This window comes from Phyllobates terribilis, unplaced genomic scaffold (genome assembly GCF_046119375.1).
Source record: "Phyllobates terribilis strain yellow unplaced genomic scaffold, ASM4611937v1 Scaffold_9__5_contigs__length_417890890, whole genome shotgun sequence".
Classification (NCBI taxonomy): Eukaryota; Metazoa; Chordata; class Amphibia; order Anura; family Dendrobatidae; genus Phyllobates; species Phyllobates terribilis.
Window position 1 is genome coordinate 304,428,603 of NW_027362769.1, and position 22,227 is coordinate 304,450,829.

Consider the following 22,227-nt stretch of genomic DNA (forward strand, 5'->3'; position numbering starts at 1 on the left):
AGATCAAAGTTTTGGAAAAGCCCAGACCTGAATCCAATTGAAAATCTGTGGGTGACCTGAAGAGGGCGCTGTGCACAGGCGATGCTTTTGCAATCTGACAGATTTGTAGCACAACTGCAAGGAAGAGTTGGCAAAGATCGCCAATTCTAGATGTGCCATGCTGATAGACTCCTACCCAAAGACTGAATGTTGTCATAAATTCATAGGGTACTTCAACAATGTATTACTTTAAGGGTTTATGCATTTATGTAACCACATTATTTTTGCTACTTTTTGTTTTCCAATCAAAAATATTTAATTTTTTAATTGCATTGAACAGACTGTGCAGATCATGCGTGCCATTAAAGGTGGAAACAGTTCTGAAATTATTCTTCTTTGTATGATTTTTTTTTACATGACAAAAAACTGAAATTTTAACAGGGTTGTGTAGATTTTTACAGTATATACACGGTTTTACTCTGAAAAGCGGAGGTGTTTCAGAGAAGACATAGCTTGAAAATATGTCTGGTCTCTCCCCACTCCAATTGATTGTAAGGTCTCTCCCATGGGTGTACAGTTGGGAAAATAAGTATTTGATACACTGTCGATTTTGCAAGTTTTCCCACCTGCAAAGAATGGAGAGGTCTGTAATTTTTATCGTAGGTACACTTCACATGTGAGAGAGAATCTAAAAAAAAAATCCAGAAAATCACATTGTATGATTTTTAAATAATTAAATTGCATTTTATTGCATGAAATAAGTATTTGATCACCTACCAACCAGCAAGAATTCTGGCTCTCACAGACCTGTTAGTTTTTCCTTAAGAAGCCATCCTACTCTGCACTCATTACCTGTATTAATTGCACCTGTTTGAACGCATTACCTGTATCAAAGACACCTGTCCACATCCTCAATCACACTCCAACCTCTTCACCATGGCCAAGACCAAAGACATTGTAGACCTGGAGAAGGCAGGGATGGGATACAGGACAATAGGCAAGCAGCTTGGTGAGAAAGCAACAAGTGTTGGCACAATTATTAGAAAATGGAAGAAACACAAGATGCCTGTCAATCTTCCTCGGTCTGGGGCTCCATGCAGGTTCTCGCCTCGTATGGTAAGGATGAATATGAGAAAGGTCAGGAGTTAGCCCAGAACTACACGGGAGGACCTGGTCAATGACCTGAAGAGAGCTGGGACCACAGTCGCAAACATTACTGTTAGTAACACATTTGCGCCATCATGGATTAAAATCCTGCAGGGCATGCAAGGTCCCCCTGCTCACGCTAGCACATGTCCAGGCTCGTTTGAAGTTTACCAATGACCATCTGGATAATTCAGATGAGGCATGGGAGGTAATGTGGTCAGATGAGACCAAAATAGAACTTTTTTGTATTAACTCCGCTCGCTGTGTTTGGATGAAAAAGAAGGATGATTATAACCTCAAGAACACCGTCCCATCTGTGAAGCATGGTGGGGGAAATATACTTTGGGTATGCTTTGCTGCAAAGGGGAAAGGACGACTGCACAGTATTGAAGGGAGGATGGATGTCATGTATCGTGAGATTTTGGCAAAGCAACCTTCTTCCCTCAGTAAGAGCACTGAAGATGGGTCGTGGCTGGGTCTTCCAGCATGACAATGACCCGAAACACACAGCCAGGGCAACTAAGGAGTGGCTCCGTAAGAAACATTTCAAGGTCCTGGAGTGGCCTAGCCAGTCTCCAAACCTGAACCCAATAGAAAATCTTTGGAGGAAGCAGAAACTCTCAATGTTGCCCAGCGACAGCCCCGAAACCTGAAAGATCTGGAGAAGATCTGTATGGAAGAGTGTGTCAAAATCCCTGCTGCAGTGTGTGCAAACTTAGTCAAGAACTACAGGAAACGTCTGACCTCTGTAATTGCAAAGGTTTCTGTATCAAATATTCTGTTTTTCTATTGTATCAAATGCTTATTTCATGCAATAAAATACAATTTAACTATGTAAAAGTCATACAATGTGATTTTTTGGATTTTATCTCTCACGGTTGAAGTGTACCTATGATAAAAATTACAGACCTCTCCATTCTTTGTAGGTGGGAAAACTTGAATAACGGATTGACCTTTCAATCAGCTGGTACATGGCAGGGAGAAGCTGGCAGGGGACTGCATCAGACTAGTCAGGTCATTCCCTATAGTCCCAGGCTGGCTTTTTAAACCTATTCTTCTCTGAAAAGCCGCAGAATTTCAGAGTAAAACCTACCTGGCTACAATCGAGCAGCCAAGCCTTTATTCATGCTGCTTGCAGTTTCTGCAGAATGAATCTAATGACAGGTTGCCTGTACACGCTGTATAGTGGTATTGGAACCACTACAATACCAAGACAAATCTTACCTCTTATTTTTCTGCAGATCACACTATAATATTCTGAAGTGTAAGATATAGAAAAAGGCAGGCAATATGCATTATTTTTATACCAGTACTTTAATAAATTAAAATATATACAAAAGTAAAACATTAGCAACATTTGGCAAATCAGTCAAGGGAAGACAGACTGAAAGACAGATATAACCGGATCCTCATGGTTGGTGACTACCAGGACACTCCGAAATTTATCAAAAAGCATTAATAGTTGCGACCGGCGCATGTTTTCATTGTACATGATCTCTTCAAGATGATGTCGACCACGGAAATAGTGCAAAAGCCTAAGTGGAAAGAGAGAAGAATGAGCACATTAATGACCTAGATACTATAATTTACTGCCTGGCTCCATAATATTATGTTCCTGGGCTGGAATGCCATTCCGGATTCTACAGGAGAAATAGTACGTACAAGAAGAATACATGATGATCAATTTTACGGTCATGTAGAGAGGATCCAACGGATGAAATAATCAGGATGATATGGAATATGTGTTACAATCACTACACAGGGATTGGAAGGGAAGTTCATGAAAGTCAATTGAGGACGTTTCTTTTGTTGAACGAAAACAATCGATTATGTTCCCATCCTGGAAAGATATCTCAAAATTGTACATGCACAGCCAAGACCAGTGCCAATAAGATGCTGCTTTCAACTGCACAATACAGACGGCGATTTTTCTCTAGTGGCAACAAAAGCCAACAAAAACCACGCCTGTCTACCAATAGTAAGAGAAGTCTTATGAAATTTTTGTCTCCTAATCCCTTCCAATTATGTTAGTAAAGTATTGAAAGTGTGATAACATTTTTACTGATCACCTTCTTCCTCGGTTTCTAGTACTGCTCAGGTCCTCTTCTGGCCCACTCGGCTTTCCTGACTCACACAGAGCCCACTGTGTGCTTTCCTATGAGACTCAGAAGGACACTCCATAGACTTACATTGAGAAAGCGACTTCTGGACCACACACAAACCCCTATGAGAGCCGGATAGTCTGATTTGCAATCACATGGGCCAGAAGAGGGATGGATTTGCCCTGGAAACCAAGGAAGGTGGTGGTCGGCAAGTATTTTTATACACTATATTACATACATATTTAGGAGGGAATGTGAAAAGAATACCAGTTCCACATCTTATTATAATGTACCCATATATTAGCGACTCAACATTATATGGAAAATAGGGAGGATCAGAGTCCATATTGCTTGAAAATTTTATTTTATTAGGTGCATCATACAAAATATTATTCATGTTCACAAAAAAGAGAATCGGTACATGTAAGGATCAGTGAATAGATCCCAAGGCATTATAGGTCGAGGATTAGGTAAGGATACAATTAAAGTGAATGATGTCAAACAAGCCTGATTTTATATTATATATACTATATAAGTATGATTATACAAAACAGGAGATGCTGAAGACATCTAATCATGCCAAGTCAAGATTCAATGCAAAAATATCACCCATGTACCAAAACAAATAAAATGAGGGGTGGCATTGATATGTCAAAATGTGTAAATGTTTCAGTCATCCCCAGAAAATCTCAATTTTGGCCCGGTATGTTTGACCAAAAAGTGAGGTTATTAAAAGGTAATTGCCCATTGTATTGTTCCTGCCTGAGCCTCTGACCTTGATCCCCAAAACTTAATTTTTAAGCAATATAGACTCTGATCCTCCCTATTTCTCATATTTAGGAGGGATTAGGGGAAACAGTTTTTTGCTGAATCATCTGTGTTAATACTTGTGGTTCCTTGTTGAAAAGACTATGATGAATGACCACCAGAGCAGAATGTCACCCAGTGGTCAACAAAAAAATAATATTTTTTTTAGGGCCAACTATACAAGAAATCTGGCATTTAATATATAATGCTGGATTGAAAAAAAATAATGCTTGGTCTAAAATGTTCTCAGAAATGTGGCTGATAACAGAAAACATTATATTCGGATTTTAGGTTTTGTGGCATTGTAATGTAAACATTTGCCAACTCATTGGTTACAAAATCAGTAGTATTGCCTCTGGGACCAATCATACGCCGGCTGCTGTAACCTGATTGGCGGCCACTGACGCCATTTGCACTAGTTTTTGGTACGTGACCCCCGTGTCCTCCACAGCTGCACACTGTCTTTCTGCAGCACTTCCAGCAGCCAAACCATTGTACAGTCATAATTGCTGGGTGGAAAGATTGTTGTGGGAAATGTAATATCTGCTTTGCTTTTAATGTCGGATCCTCTGCCAGCGCTCGGCCTCCGGGGAATACGCTGGTTTAAATAATAAACAAATTGAAGATTTTAGTTTATGGGATTTTCCATAGCCCTAGGATAGAACAGATGTCTGACACAACTGACACTACGCAGTTCCATCCTGCAGCTAAAAATAGCCAGACACTTTTGGTTTATTTCCTCTATAAACCCCCCATTACTGAGGAGAACGGGGGGGGGTGTATATTAATACTACCACCAGTGTGATCCCTGACATGTCAGACATAACCCACATGGTGAAGTCACTGTAACAGGCCTGTGAGTAACACGGCCCATGGGTTCAGCTCCAGGAATCCCACACCGCTGCTTTCAAGCCTGACAACTACACACATCCCCCGCAAAAAGCTAATATATGTAGTATTTTTGCCAAATAGTAGTTTTTGCAAAAGGACTGCAATTTTTTAAGAAATCCTGCAGGTAAAAAGGTAGAATGGGAGTCCAGCAGTAGAGATGGGGATGTGGGCATGCGGTCGTTTCTCATGCTTGTACTGATGGAGCAACATTTATTGAAGGAGCACTCCAGGAATTTTGTTTTTTAATTCCTTTCTCCACTTGTCAAGTCCATTAGGTAAAAGGCAGAGATGGTAATTATCTTATTGGTCACGTTATTGACCCCTTGATGACATATGACTTACTTTAACATCATATGTCGAGTCCCGGCCTTTGATGCAGGCTCACATGCCGATCCCGCATCTTTCTGGGCAGATGATGGCTGATTTAATCAGTCATCATATGCCTTTAAAAACGGAAAGTGGCGAGGAGCAACTCCTGCGGCTGTTAACCTGTTAAATGCCGCAGTCACTCTCTGACCGCGCCATTTAACACGTGCCCGCAGTGGGGTACATTATTCCATGCACCCATCGGTGTGACCATGACGTGTTCACGAGCCACCGATAGATTGCCATGACAGCCGAGGATCCGCTGAAGACCCCTGTGCCTGTCATTACAATCCTCCTGTGCAAGCCAGCCTTTAGCTGGTATTAATTGGAAATTGTGATTTTTACTATACAAAGCAATCAGACAATCACAGCCTCATGTCCCCCACGAGGACTAGCAAATACAGTAAAAAGTAAAAATAAAACAAACAAAAAAACCCCCACAAAAGTTCAAATCACCCCCCTTTTAACGCATTAAAAAAAAATAAAATAAATACACCTATTTGGTATCACTCCATTCATAAAAGTCTGATTAAAATATAAAGTAAATTAATCAGATAAGTAAACGGCGTAACGAAAAGAAGAATCAAAAACGCCAGAATTAAGTTTTTTTGGCTGCTGCAACATTGCAATAAGAGGCGATCAAAACATAGTATGTACCCCAAAATTATATCAGAAAAACGTCAGCTCAGGGCGCAAAAAATAAGTCCTCACCTAGTTCCATATCCGGAATTATTTATTTATTTAAAAAAAAAAAAATCTAAATCTGAAGGGTGAATGGGTTAAGGAGCTGTGTTCTGGTCCGGATACATACCATGTGACTGTCTAATTACAGGATAATAGCCAAAACACCAGCCAGCACTTCCTTACTATTGATATCTTCTTTTACTAGATTAAAACATATAAAATGCGTCAAAAGAGAGTTGGGCAGCGTTCATCTATGTGTTTAAAACAGATTGGTTCTTATCCAGATCATGAGTAAGAACCATCTGGCTGGAAATACATAGGTGAGCGCTACCATACATTCATGTCATTGACCTCTCTGGATGTATTTTATATTTGGATATTAATAACAAGTTACTGGAAGTGCTGGATTGCGTTTTGGATAGTCGGCAGGCCTCTGTGTGCTCCACGATTCATGGATATATGACAATCAGGACACTTGTGAGACTCTCTCATTGTTTTTCTAAATCTTAATTGTATACTCACGACTGCTACCCAAATCCTACAGCAAATGCTGTTTGGATAAGAAATCAATCTCTCTATGCAAGCCTATGTGACAGTAGGCAGCCTTGTGGAATAAAAATGGTGAACGGATACAAGACGGGAAGAAAAAAGGTTTTGACATCCCCACTCACAAATGTACTGGAGAATGAATGGTGTGGATAACACAACTCTATCATTGCTGTGTGATCACAGTGCAGCAACCTAGGGTCACTGCCTGACTATACAGTCCTGCTCACCGCTATTGGCACCCATGAAGTTTAAGTACATAATGTGGAATATCTCCTGAAAAAAATTAATCAAGTGAAACAGTTTTCTTGTGTGGAGCATTTGTGTTAAATACAAAAGAGCAAATGATAAACAATAATTTAAAACAAAAAATAATGGGAGGGAAAAACAGAAAAACCTAAAGCTCGCTGGGTCACTGGTATTACCACCCTTTACATTAATTTAGTATGGAAACATATTTTCACTCGCCTGTGGTAAATCACTAAAGAGATTCATCTGTGATTAATTGTCGGTGCCCATGTGACATGAATTAGCCAATGAATGATGACTTTGGTGTTTTAAAAAGCCACATGGTAGGCACTGTTCCTTTGTCACAATGGTGTAGACAAAGAAGCTGTCTGAGGACATCAGAACTGCTATTATTAGCAAACACAAGATTTTCAAAGGGTATAAGGCGATCTCCAAAGACCTTCGTATCCCAGTTTCAACAGTGCACAATGTTATTAAGAAGTTTGATAAGCATTGAACCATCAAGAACCTCCTTGGACTTGGGGGCAAGAGGAAAATTGACAAGAGATGTCTTCAAAGGTTGGTGGGAAAATCACGTCAAACATCCAAAGACCTGAAAGCCAAGCTGGAATAGTCTGGGATTATGGTTTCAACAAGTACCGTATGAAAAAAAAGAACACCTTACCAACAGTTAAGCATGGCAGAGGATCCATAATGTTGTGGGGTTGCTTTGCTGCGTCTGGTACTGGAGGCCTTGAACGTATCACAGGAATCATGAAATCAGAGATTTTAGAGCAAAATGTCCTATCCAGTGTAAGAAAACTTGGTTTGAGTTGAAGATCATGGGTCCTCCAGCAAGACAATGACCCAAAGCACACATCCAAAAGTACACAGGAATGGTTGAAAAAGAAAAAATGGACCTCAATCCTATTGAAAATCTTTGCTATGAGCTGAAATTTGCCATTGGGAAAAAGAACCCTGCAAAGATTCAAGAGCTTGAACAAAGTGCACAGAAACAGTGGGAGAAAATTCCAGCTGAGAGGTGCAAGAAACTTATAGATTAGTGATGATCGAATATCTTACATTAACACTTTCTGGGTTCCATCAGTCATATCTGCATGTGTCATAGCTGGCTAACACCCGTGACACTTGCAGCTGCGATGACAATAAAAGAAATCCAGAACACGCCGAGATACTCGACGAGCACCTGAGCGTGCTCGCAGGAAAGGGTTAATGAAGCATACTCAATCATCACTATTATAGATGGCTACAGGAAACGTTTGGAGACTGTCAGCAATACCAAAGGGTGTGAAACCAAGTATTAATTAGTGGTGCCTTTATTGCTGCACATGCTGTTTATTCTGTTTCTTTTTTGAAATTGCAACATGGAAGTTGAAAAACAATGTTTTATTGTTGTATTACTTTGGACCATTAAAAAATCCCGAGGGTAAAACTTTTGTACATTTCCATTTATTTCTGGAGATATTGTACAGTCTGTGAAAACAATTATGGGGTGCCTCACAGTGCAGCAACCTAGGATCACTGCCTGACCATATGATCATTGCAGTGTGATCACAGTGCAGCAACCTAGGGTCACTGCCTGACCATATGATCATTGCTGTGTGATCAGAAGGTGCAGGAACCTAGGGTCACTGCCTGACCATATGATCATTGCTGTGTGATCAGACAGTGCAGCAACCTAGGATCACTGCCTGACCATATGATCATTGCAGTGTGATCAGAAGGTGCAGGAACCTAGAATCACTGCCTGACCATATGATCATTGCTGTGTGATCAGAAGGTGCAGGAACCTAGGGTCACTGCCTGACCATATGATCATTGCTGTGTGATCACAGTGCAGCAACCTAGGATCACTGCCTGACCATATGATCATTGCTGTGTGATCAGACGGTGCAGGAACCTAGGATCACTGCCTGACCATATGATCATTGCTGTGTAATCAGACGGTGCAGGAACCTAGGGTCACTGGCTGACCATATGATCATTGCTGTGTGATCAGACGGTGCAGGAACCTAGGGTCACTGCCTGACCATATGATCATTGCAGTGTGATCAGAAGGTGCAGGAACCTAGAATCACTGCCTGACCATATGATCATTGCTGTGTGATCAGAAGGTGCAGGAACCTAGGGTCACTGCCTGACCATATGATCATTGCAGTGTGATCACAGTGCAGCAACCTAGGATCACTGCCTGACCATATGATCATTGCTGTGTGATCAGACGGTGCAGGAACCTAGGATCACTGCCTGACCATATGATCATTGCTGTGTAATCAGACGGTGCAGGAACCTAGGGTCACTGGCTGACCATATGATCATTGCTGTGTAATCAGACGGTGCAGGAACCTAGAATCACTGCCTGACCATATGATCATTGCTGTGTAATCAGACGGTGCAGGAACCTAGGGTCACTGCCTGACCATATGATCATTGCTGTGCAATCAGACGGTGCAGGAACCTAGAATCACTGCCTGACCATATGATCATTGCTGTGTGATCAGACGGTGCAGGAACCTAGGGTCACTGCCTGACCATATGATCATTGCTGTGTGATCAGAAGGTGCAGGAACCTAGGGTCACTGCCTGACCATATGATCATTGCTGTGTGATCACAGTGCAGCAACCTAGAATCACTGCCTGACCATATGATCATTGCTGTGTGATCAGACGGTGCAGGAACCTAGGGTCACTGCCTGACCATATGATCATTGCTGTGTAATCAGATGGTGCAGGAACCTAGAATCACTGCCTGACCATATGACCATTGCTGTGTGATCAGAAGGTGCAGGAACCTAGGGTCACTGCCTGACCATATGATCATTGCTGTGTGATCAGACGGTGCAGGAACCTAGGGTCACTGCCTGACCATATGATCATTGCAGTGTGATCAGACAGTGCAGGAACCTAGGGTCACTGCCTGACCATATGATCATTGCTGTGTGATCAGACGGTGCAGGAACCTAGGGTCACTGCCTGACCATATGATCATTGCTGTGTGATCAGACGGTGCAGGAACCTAGGGTCACTGCCTGACCATATGATCATTGCTGTGTGATCAGACGGTGCAGGAACCTAGGGTCACTGCCTGACCATATGATCATTGCTGTGTGATCAGACGGTGCAGGAACCTAGGGTCACTGCCTGACCATATGATCATTGCTGTGTGATCAGAAGGTGCAGGAACCTAGGGTCACTGCCTGACCATATGATCATTGCTGTGTGATCAGACAGTGCAGCAACCTAGGATCACTGCCTGACCATATGATCATTGCTGTGTGATCAGACAGTGCAGCAACCTAGGATCTCTGCCTGACCATATGATCATTGCTGTGTGATCAGACAGTGCAGGAACCTAGGGTCACTACCTGACCATATGATCATTGCTGTGTGATCAGACAGTGCAGCAACCTAGGATCACTGCCTGACCATATGATCATTGCTGTGTGATCAGACAGTGCAGCAACCTAGGATCACTGCCTGACCATATGATCATTGCTGTGTGATCAGACGGTGCAGGAACCTAGGGTCACTGCCTGACCATATGATCATTGCTGTGTGATCAGACGGTGCAGGAACCTAGGGTCACTGCCTGACCATATGATCATTGCTGTGTGATCAGAAGGTGCAGGAACCTAGGGTCACTGCCTGACCATATGATCATTGCTGTGTGATCAGAAGGTGCAGGAACCTAGGGTCACTGCCTGACCATATGATCATTGCTGTGTGATCAGACGGTGCAGGAACCTAGGGTCACTGCCTGACCATATGATCATTGCAGTGTGATCAGAAGGTGCAGGAACCTAGAATCACTGCCTGACCATATGATCATTGCTGTGTGATCAGAAGGTGCAGGAACCTAGGGTCACTGCCTGACCATATGATCATTGCAGTGTGATCACAGTGCAGCAACCTAGGATCACTGCCTGACCATATGATCATTGCTGTGTGATCAGACGGTGCAGGAACCTAGGATCACTGCCTGACCATATGATCATTGCTGTGTAATCAGACGGTGCAGGAACCTAGGGTCACTGGCTGACCATATGATCATTGCTGTGTAATCAGACGGTGCAGGAACCTAGAATCACTGCCTGACCATATGATCATTGCTGTGTAATCAGACGGTGCAGGAACCTAGGGTCACTGCCTGACCATATGATCATTGCTGTGCAATCAGACGGTGCAGGAACCTAGAATCACTGCCTGACCATATGATCATTGCTGTGTGATCAGACGGTGCAGGAACCTAGGGTCACTGCCTGACCATATGATCATTGCTGTGTGATCAGAAGGTGCAGGAACCTAGGGTCACTGCCTGACCATATGATCATTGCTGTGTGATCACAGTGCAGCAACCTAGAATCACTGCCTGACCATATGATCATTGCTGTGTGATCAGACGGTGCAGGAACCTAGGGTCACTGCCTGACCATATGATCATTGCTGTGTAATCAGATGGTGCAGGAACCTAGAATCACTGCCTGACCATATGACCATTGCTGTGTGATCAGAAGGTGCAGGAACCTAGGGTCACTGCCTGACCATATGATCATTGCTGTGTGATCAGACGGTGCAGGAACCTAGGGTCACTGCCTGACCATATGATCATTGCAGTGTGATCAGACAGTGCAGGAACCTAGGGTCACTGCCTGACCATATGATCATTGCTGTGTGATCAGACGGTGCAGGAACCTAGGGTCACTGCCTGACCATATGATCATTGCTGTGTGATCAGACGGTGCAGGAACCTAGGGTCACTGCCTGACCATATGATCATTGCTGTGTGATCAGACGGTGCAGGAACCTAGGGTCACTGCCTGACCATATGATCATTGCTGTGTGATCAGACGGTGCAGGAACCTAGGGTCACTGCCTGACCATATGATCATTGCTGTGTGATCAGAAGGTGCAGGAACCTAGGGTCACTGCCTGACCATATGATCATTGCTGTGTGATCAGACAGTGCAGCAACCTAGGATCACTGCCTGACCATATGATCATTGCTGTGTGATCAGACAGTGCAGCAACCTAGGATCTCTGCCTGACCATATGATCATTGCTGTGTGATCAGACAGTGCAGGAACCTAGGGTCACTACCTGACCATATGATCATTGCTGTGTGATCAGACAGTGCAGCAACCTAGGATCACTGCCTGACCATATGATCATTGCTGTGTGATCAGACAGTGCAGCAACCTAGGATCACTGCCTGACCATATGATCATTGCTGTGTGATCAGACGGTGCAGGAACCTAGGGTCACTGCCTGACCATATGATCATTGCTGTGTGATCAGACGGTGCAGGAACCTAGGGTCACTGCCTGACCATATGATCATTGCTGTGTAATCAGATGGTGCAGGAACCTAGAATCACTGCCTGACCATATGACCATTGCTGTGTGATCAGAAGCTGCAGGAACCTAGGGTCACTGCCTGACCATATGATCATTGCTGTGTGATCAGACGGTGCAGGAACCTAGGGTCACTGCCTGACCATATGATCATTGCTGTGTAATCAGATGGTGCAGGAACCTAGAATCACTGCCTGACCATATGACCATTGCTGTGTGATCAGACAGTGCAGCAACCTAGGATCACTGCCTGACCATATGATCATTGCTGTGTGATCAGACGGTGCAGGAACCTAGGGTCACTGCCTGACCATATGATCATTGCAGTGTGATCAGACAGTGCAGGAACCTAGGGTCACTGCCTGACCATATGATCATTGCTGTGTGATCAGACGGTGCAGGAACCTAGGGTCACTGCCTGACCATATGATCATTGCTGTGTGATCAGACGGTGCAGGAACCTAGGGTCACTGCCTGACCATATGATCATTGCTGTGTGATCAGACAGTGCAGCAACCTAGGATCTCTGCCTGACCATATGATCATTGCTGTGTGATCAGACAGTGCAGGAACCTAGGGTCACTACCTGACCATATGATCATTGCTGTGTGATCAGACAGTGCAGCAACCTAGGATCACTGCCTGACCATATGATCATTGCTGTGTGATCAGACAGTGCAGCAACCTAGGATCACTGCCTGACCATATGATCATTGCTGTGTGATCAGACGGTGCAGGAACCTAGGGTCACTGCCTGACCATATGATCATTGCTGTGTGATCAGACGGTGCAGGAACCTAGGGTCACTGCCTGACCATATGATCATTGCTGTGTGATCAGAAGGTGCAGGAACCTAGGGTCACTGCCTGACCATATGATCATTGCTGTGTGATCAGACAGTGCAGCAACCTAGGATCACTGCCTGACCATATGATCATTGCTGTGTGATCACAGTGCAGCAACCTAGGATCACTGCCTGACCATATGATCATTGCTGTGTGATCAGACAGTGCAGCAACCTAGGATCACTGCCTGACCATATGATCATTGCTGTGTGATCACAGTGCAGCAACCTAGGATCACTGCCTGACCATATGATCATTGCTGTGTGATCAGACGGTGCAGGAACCTAGGGTCACTGCCTGACCATATGATCATTGCTGTGTGATCAGACGGTGCAGGAACCTAGGGTCACTGCCTGATTATATACATGACACAGACTCAGTGATAGAACTGTCCACCAGATGCAATGGAAAATACTTTCCACTTAGAAGATGCTTGCTTTTTTACAGCTTGCTTTATCTGACAGAACTGTTTTCATTATGTTTTTTTCCTGCGGCTGTACATTTACTTTCCATTATGAGAGGCAGATAACACCCAGCAGCAGCAGCACATTGCACTGTCACACACTGATGCTAGACAGAAGATCGCGCCTCTAGTTTCCAGAACACATAGGATTGATGTGTTACCAGAGATGATATCTGCAGCCTCTCAGTCTGTATGCCATCTCCTTCTACAAGGAGTAATCCAGTTCTTGCTAAAAAGATCACCATCTACAGACTACCATCCCGGGAGGTGGGAGCCAAGAGAAGCCCAGCAGAAAGCACAATGGCAGCTATGTGCGAGGTTATCTGTGTCCTCCAGCAGTTCCTCAGACGTGTGTACTGGGGCTGAGGCAGGTAGTGAGAACAGCAGGTGGCACTGTACTGCACCCCCAAACTGGAGCCATAAGAGTAGAAAAGGTAACGATCTGTCAGGGATCAGTGCCAGCTATTGTAACTCAGCTGTGGAATATTACAGCAATATACCTCTCATTTTAAAAGAATTCCACTTTTAATAGCTATACATTTCATAGGAAAAATTCATCCCCACTTTTGCAATCCAGCAGCAGTCTGTAGCAGCAGGGAAGCTCAGATGGGTTACAAGAAGTGGCAGTGGCATTTGCTTCTCTGATCCCGCTATCTTGTCTGTCAAACTCCATACAGCAATTGAGAGACAATTTCAGTTCAGGGCAAAAAGCCATTGAACTTGGGAAGAGTAATGTATGCCCTGGAAGAGAGGGGGGATGTTCTAGCACATATAGTGCTGGCAGAATGCTGGTGAAAAGGAATTACCCTCTCAAAAAGTGTGGACAGCAAATTACAGAAAATAACAATTGGGATTATTTCTTTGACATTGTAGACTGGTTTAAACTTGCTGAGTCGGGTGAGCAGCAAGATCACACCTTTTCTTAAAGGGGTTGTCCACTACTACGAGAACCCCTTCTTGATCTAAAGGTTTGGACTCGATAAAATATAAAAAATAAAGCTTATACTCACCTCCTGTGCTGGCGCCGTTCCAACAGCTTCAGCACTTGCTCTCCTCAGGGCTTCTGTGTGGTTGTTGTGATTCGAGCACCCAATCAGCTTCGGTGTCACTGTCCCCACTTTTGTACGAATTGAACATAAAAAGGAAGTCTGGGCTGCGGGGGGGCTGCTGTCTGGCTTCCTCTTTATGTTCAACTCATAAGAAGGTAGGGCCAGTGACGCCAGAGCTGAATGGGTGCCGGGGTCACATGTCACAACAGCAGCACGGGAGCCCCGGCGAGAGCGAGTGCCGACACCGCGGGAACAGTGCCAGCACAGGAGGTGAGTATAGGCTTTTTTAATTTACCAGGGCCAAACATTTAGCTTAATAAAGGGTTGCCCTAGTAGTGGACTTCCCCTTTAAGGCTATGTATGAATAGAATGGACAGGAACACTTAATAGTACTCTGTAATAGAGCAGGGGGAGCTGAATAGACTGATATATATTATGTGAGAAAAGCTGCAGTATAATTTTCCTTATTTCTACCTCTACTCGTTCTAGTATTTCAGTCCAGTGGTGGTCCCATCAGTGATTGATGGCTAGCTCTGTATACACACTTCTATAGAGAAAGCTGTAGGACTGCCCCCTGGACTGAAAATCCCAGAGAGGAGAGAGGTTAAGTGATTACAGCACGATTATACCAAAACTGTTTTCACAAAACTACGACCCCAATTCATCAAAGCTTTTACAATAAAATTCTTGTGTAAAAAGGTTTGAAAAGTTGCTATATTTTGGCACAAGCTGAAGCCGTGTTATAATTTTACAACTTTTTTTATTCCATTTTTGTCCAGCTCCAACAAAGTGGGCAGAGTTGGGATAGGGGCTCCTCAAATTCATGACTGACGGGAGTAAGATATGTGGCGAGGTGAACACCAGATTTTAGATATTTAGATGTTTTCACTTTGGGTTATTTACTGTGCCACACATCTAATAGTGCTATGCATGGCATCCTGATCATTGGGCGATTCCCACTTCTGCTGTAAACACAGCCCGCAACTTTACAGAGATACAAAGAGACAAGCAAGTTGCAGCTGCACCTCCCTCCTCTCCCTCCAAATGTTAATGTACTACAGCATACGATACGTCCACTTTAACATGCATCTCCCAGCACTCTGATAAATTGGTTTCCTGCTGATAATTATATTTACACCTGCCATAGTGCAGCTTTTGCGTTAAACCCCTTACTCCCCCCTCTCCCTTCCCCCACAACCTGTTTTCACCTTCCTGATCAGGCCAATTTTTACAATTCAGCTGGAATAATTAGAGGACGCCATGTTGCGTTTGGAGAGCCCCGATGTGCTTGAACAGTGGAAACCCCCCACAAGTGACACCATTTTGGAAACTAGAACCCTCAGGGAACTTATCTAGATGTCTGGTGAGCACCTTTAACCCCCAGGTGCTTAATAGAAGTTTATAACGTAGCGTTGTGAAAATAAAATCTAATTTTTCCCACAAAAATGTTCTTTTGGCACCAATTTTTTTTATTTCACAAGGGTAACAGGATAAAATGGAACCCAAAATGTGTTGTGCAATTTCTCCTGAGTATGCAGATACCCCATATGTGGGAGTAAACTACTGTTTGGGAGCACGGCAGGTTTGGAACGCAGACTGATGGAATGGTCTGCGGGTGTTATATTGTGTTTGGAGAGCTCCTGATGTACCTAAACAGTGGAAAATCCTCACAAGTGACCCCATTTTGGAAACTAGATCCATTGAGGAACGTCTCTAGATGTGTGGTGAGGATCTTGAACCCACAGGTGCTTCACAGAAGTTTATAACGTTGATCTCTGAAAATGGGAAAAAAATATTCTTCCCACAAAAATGTTGTTCTAGCCCCAAATTTTTTCATTTTCACAAGGATAGCAGGAGAAAATGGACCCCAAAATTTGTTGTGCAATTTCTCCTGTGTACGCTGATACCCCATATGTGGTCGAAAACTACTTTTGAGACACAGGGGAAAGCCATATTCAAGTTCATATTTTGCTGGACTGTTTTTTAGCGGTGCCATGTCACATTGACAGAGCCCCTAAGCTGCCAGAACAGAAGAACCCCCCCATAAGAGATCCCATTTTACAAACTACACCTCTCAATGAATTTATCTAGGCATGCAGTGAGCATGTTGACACCACGTGTTCCTCACAGAGTTTTATACCATTGGACAGTGAAGAATGAATAATTACATTTCTACCACCAAAGATTTGTTTTATCCCAGATTTTACATTTTCACACTGGGAAACGGGTACAAATGGCACAAAAATATGTCCCACAATTTCTGCTGAATATGATTAGCCACACGGCAAGACTCGGGAGGGAAAGAGTGCAGATTTTTCTAGAATAGTATGCAGCTTCCATATACAGAGCCCCTAAGTGCTAGAAGAGCAGAATCCCCCCTACCCTCAAGTGACCCCACTTTGGAAATTATACCTCTTTTGGAATTTATCTACAGGCATGGTGAGGATTTTAACTACATGGGTGTTTTCCAGAAGTGAAAATTGCAGACTGCTATTGTAGTGCCTGTACATTATAGTACCCACTACGTTGTGCCCAGCTCGTGCTTCTGGAGACATGCACCCTGTAAATTAGGCAGGCTCTCATCGCTACAGAAATACCAAACATGTGGACGCTAACTGTGGTTTAGGCCCACTGTGGGGCTCAGAAGGGAGGCATTTGGATTTGGGAGCGCAACTTGCTGAATTTCTTTTGGAGGGCAAGGGCCATTTCGCTTTTCCAGAGCCTTTGTGCTACCAATAACGTGGAAGCCCCTATATTTCCGTTAACAGAGGATGGACCTGAGTGGGGACTTGCTTTTTTTGTGGATTGAGTCAAAGCTTTTATTGTGATCCAAAATGTTATGTAAAATGTTCCCATTTATCCTGCGCTCTATGCTGAACACTGATATCGGGGTTTCCATTTAAATCTCCGAGTGACATAACTGAGATGAAACGCCCGAGGGACCCATTCACTATAATGAGGCAGCAGAGTTGGCCTCTGTTCAGCGTTGTCCTTTTTTTCAGAGGTGCACAAAACTGGCCGACGGCGCTTTTATGCAAGCCTAAAAAGACGGACACTGCCGTATCACAGGGCAGACGGCATCCACAGTGTCTCCATCTGCCTCAATATAGGGAATCTTCAGCCGGGGGTTCCGTCTGAATCACATTTTTCAGAGATTTACACAGAAACCCCGGTGTAAGAGTCAGTGCAGAGCGCAGGATAAATTTGAGCCGAGCCTTACTGTGATCTTTGGAAGGCAGAATGAACTAAACAGCAGCAGGTGAAAAATTGGTTTTATTTATTTTTTACGCCGTTCCTCGTATGGTATAAGTGATTAGACGACTTTATTCTTCGGGTCGGTGCGACTACAGTGATACCAGATTCATATCGGGGTTTTTAGGTTTGGCTGCTGTCACACACTAAAAAGACGCTTTTTTAGCAAAAGCAAGTTTTTGCATCACCATACTTTGAGAGCTATAATTTTTCTATATTTCTGGCGACAGAGTCATGTGAGGGCTTGTTTTTTTGCGGGACAAGATGACGTTTTCAGCAATACCATTTTTATTTACATTCGTCTTTTTTTTTATTGCGTTTTAGTCCACTTTTTTCGGCAGTATGATGAAAAAGCATAGTTTTTTATTAATTTTTTCACGGTGTTCACTAAAGGGGTTAACTAGTGGGACAGTTTTACAGGTCGGGTAGTTCCGGACGCAGCGATACCAAATATGTATATTTATTGATTATTTTATTCAGAATAATATATATATATATATATATATATATATATATATATATATATATATATATATATATATATATATATATATACACACACACACACACACACACACACATATATATATATACACAGTACAGACCAAAAATTTGGACACACCTTCTCATTTAAAGATTTTTCTGTATTTTCATGACTATGAAAATTGTACATTCACACTGAAGGCATCAAAACTATGAATTAACACATATGGAATTATATACTTAACAAAAAAGTGTGAAACAACTGAAAATATGTCTTATATTCTAGGTTCTTCAAAGTAGCCACCTTTTGCTTTGATGACTGCTTTGCACACTCTTGGCATTCTCTTGATGAGCTTCAAGAGGTAGACACCGGAAATGGTCTTCCAACAATCTTGAAGGAGTTCCCAGAGATGCTTAGCACTTGTTGGCCCTTTTGCCTTCACTCTGCGGTCCAGCTCACCCCAAACCATCTCTATTGGGTTCAGGTCTGGTGACTGTGGAGGCCAGGTAATTTGGCGTAGCACCCCATCACTCTCCATCTTTAAATGAGAAGGTGTGTCCAAACTTTTGGTCTGTACTATATATATATATATATATTTTTTTTTTTTTTAATTATTATGTGATTTTTAAAAAAATATTTTTACAACTTTTTTTTCCACTTTTTTACGTGGTCCCACTATGGGACTTTCACTTTCTGCAGTCTGATCGCAGTTATAATGCATAGCAATGCAGGATCACTGCTATTCCTTATAACTGTTAGCCCTACAGACACAAGTTGTTAGATCATGCACTGCGCATGATCTAACTACCTTCACAATGCCTGGTGACCCAGATGTCGTCGGGTCACCATGGCAACGATCGGGACCCCGCGATGACGTTACGGGGTCTCCGATTCAAGAGTAGATGGGCTTTTGTCCCTCTGGCTGCTTGCTAAATAGGGCGTTAAAGTGCGGGCACCGCTCCTGGCACTGGGAGCCGGGTGTCAACTATCAGAATCAGCTGACACTCGGCGGCGATTGCGCACGCAGAGCCTCTGTGCGAGCAAAATTGCATAGTAGTATCCATACATCAAAGGTCGGTAAGTACCAGGACACCTGGACGTAGAGATACGTCTAAGGTCGGAAAGGGATTAAACAAAGGCTCCAAAATCAGCTTGGTAAAGAGCTGATCCATATTTGTACGTTTCCAGAATTATGTTCATACAGTAGCTCTTGGGAGAAGTGGATATGTTCTAGTTAAAGGGGTTATTCACTACTTGGATAACCCCTTCTCAATCATTATATATCGCAGAAGTAATACACCTATGCTCTCCTCCGGGGCGGGGGCTCTCTCAGCGGTGTTGGGCCTGGCTCTCCTGTGACATTCTTATGTCACGTGATCCCTGCGAACAGTCAGCGGCCACTTCACTCTCCCCTCCTTCAGACAAATCAGACATCTGGAGGAAGGGAGAGCAGCCGCAGCCCTCAATTCCTCCGGATGTCAGTAATGCCGCCGACACCGGAAGGGAGTATAGGGGTTATTATTTTACTTGGGGGGAAACCTAGGGATTGAGACGGGGTCGTCCGATTATTCGACAACCCCTTTAATAGATCTCATTACAGCAGTCATTTCTTTGTATATTCAATTTGTATAATCCTTACCTTGCAAACATTTTGAGGTCCTCCTGATTTTGAGCTGCAGGCACACTGAGAATGGCTTCCCTCTCAGCCTGAGACAGACTTGCAAGAAGGTTTTCTGTTGCTCTTTTATTAACTGGAGAGTCTCCTCCTGGGAGCAGCTCGGCACTGGAGTTGTCCATGCTGGGACTGGTGAGTGTCATATCATCGCTACTGGCTGAGGAGTAATATTACACAGACATCTTAGGAAAACTGGACGCCTGGTGGTATGCAGACATTTACAGCAGGTTTTTTTTTTATGTTTTGTAGATATAATCACCGCCTACAAGGTAAAATATATTAAGCCCTTAAGTATGCAGCCAATTTTTTTTTTTTCCTTTTCTTCCGAGAGCCATAACTTTTTTTATTTTTCCATCAATATAACATATATGTGTACTTGACTTTTGGAAAATGAGTTGTAGTTTTGAATTACTCATACTTTTTACCAAACTTCTATAGGTTTTTGTTATTAATTTAGTGATTAATAAAAAACTGCCGCCTGAGCACTGATGTCACTTTACCGATATTGCAATGAGGGGGCCGTTTTGCTAGTTGAGTTATGGGGGGCTGGAAGCTGCACAGATCATACACTAATGGCGCATCTCATGTGTGGCCACCAGCGATGAGTTATCAGACATGTGGTGACATTATAACCTACACCAATACAGAATCATAGTAATAATAATACACATTACTTGGTGAGCCAAAGCTTAGAGCATTTGGTGTGCTCAGACTGCGACCACCAACTCTGGCAGCAAAAGGTGTATCTTCTTCTTTTGACAAAGTGGCATCTTCTTTGGGTGGCACCAGGAGGCAGACAAATGTGTGGATCTGGATTAGAAGTTGACGCTGAAGCATCCAAATGACCATCTGGATGAGGTGGGGCTGCAGAGTCCAACACAGACATGAGGGACAACACATAAAACAACCATGGAGCAAACTTCTTATCCTCATCAACAATTACTCTCTTACATAGAACAAGAAACACACTTAATATTAAAGGGGTTGCCCCATAAACATCATATATCATCTACACAGGACAGGTGATAATGTATGAATGCTGGGGGTTCAATTGATGGAACCCACTTCAATCACTAGAACGGGAGTCCCAATAATAATAATGATCATAATAATAATTACCAACTTGGGCATCAGGGGGAGATTTATCAAAACTGGTGCAAAAGAAAGGTGTAGTAGTTTCCCATATTAACCAATTAGACTCCTCATCTCATTTACCCGAGACCCCGTGAAAAGTCAAAATTTAAATCTGATACTACAGTTTTCCTTTATCACCCCTAAAGACCTTCATACACATTAGACTAAAGTCGGCTGAACCCACCGATATTGACGAGTTTGACCGATGGTCTGATATGTATGGGGGCACAAGCCTACTAATTGCTGGGAGAGATGTCGATCAGATATGTCCGATTTCGGACTGATGACTGCATTGTTCTATCTAAGGATAAGCCTGGCCGACATGTCAGTTCTCATAGAGCAGGGTTCCCCAACTCCAGTCCTCAAGGCCCACCAACAGGTCATGTTTTCAGGATTTCCTTAGTATTGCACAGGTGATGGAATTACTGCTTGTGCAGGTGATGGAATTATCACCTGTGTAATACTAAGGAAATCCTGAAAACATGACCTGTTGGTGGGCCTTGAGGACTGGAGTTGGGGAACCCTGTCATAGAGAACACAGACAAACAAGCGCCCATGTGTATGGGAGACTCAGCTGAGATGGCTCTTGGCTGAACTATCGCAAATTCAGCCAACAGCCATCTAATGTGTATGACCGGCTTAAAACGGTGGTTAGCTACCTAAAATGCCCCTTCTAAATATCTGTCTTTACACCCTAAACACTTTTGTAATTTGCTTCATTATACAATACCCTACACTTTTGCCTATCTATCTAATCCCTAAATATGTTTATTTTACTTCACTTCCTGTGATGTTTCATTTGAGAGGAGTCTCACACAGGATGTCACAGGAGGTTGGGGCTGCACTCACTGGTCTGTAGCATCTATAGCCCCTCCTGGAACAGGACGTTATCAGTGGGCAGCGCTGCAGTTACTTACTAGTTTTTTACATCGCCACCCTCTGAAGATGTCCTAGATCCAAGGTGAAAGAAGCGGACGAATAAGTGATTGCAGCGCCTGCACTCTGCGTCTATGTCTGCCACCACATCTTCTAACTGTGAAAGACGTCGTAAGGGGGCAGAGATAAAAGCACTGAATGACAACAGCAACACTCCACAGCTTCAAGCGCCGCCCTCAAACGAATAGTCATCAGGGGGCGGTGTCACTTACTGCTGCTATCACCGCCCTCTGATGAGTACTCATTTGAGGGAGGTGCTAGAAGATGT

General features: G+C 43.4%; 1 protein-coding gene across 4 annotated transcripts in view; it reads right to left on the reverse strand.

Annotated features, from left to right (window-relative positions):
* Positions 1–2,465: 2,465 nt before the first annotated feature.
* The window catches only part of NPRL3 (NPR3 like, GATOR1 complex subunit), a 77,719-nt gene continuing 57,957 nt past the window's right edge, over positions 2,466–22,227 (reverse strand). For 2 of the 4 annotated variants that reach the window (XM_073647930.1, XM_073647928.1), the window contains 3 exons: positions 20,564–20,753; positions 19,854–20,046; positions 2,472–2,660 (listed from right to left, as the gene is read on the reverse strand). In XM_073647930.1, the coding sequence (XP_073504031.1) occupies positions 2,495–2,660; positions 19,854–20,046; positions 20,564–20,753 (549 nt within the window). In that variant the 3' untranslated portion in view covers positions 2,472–2,494. Of the gene's footprint in view, positions 2,661–19,853; positions 20,047–20,563; positions 20,754–22,227 lie in introns of all 4 variants that reach the window. The other 2 variants (XM_073647929.1, XM_073647931.1) reach the window with 2 other exon arrangements.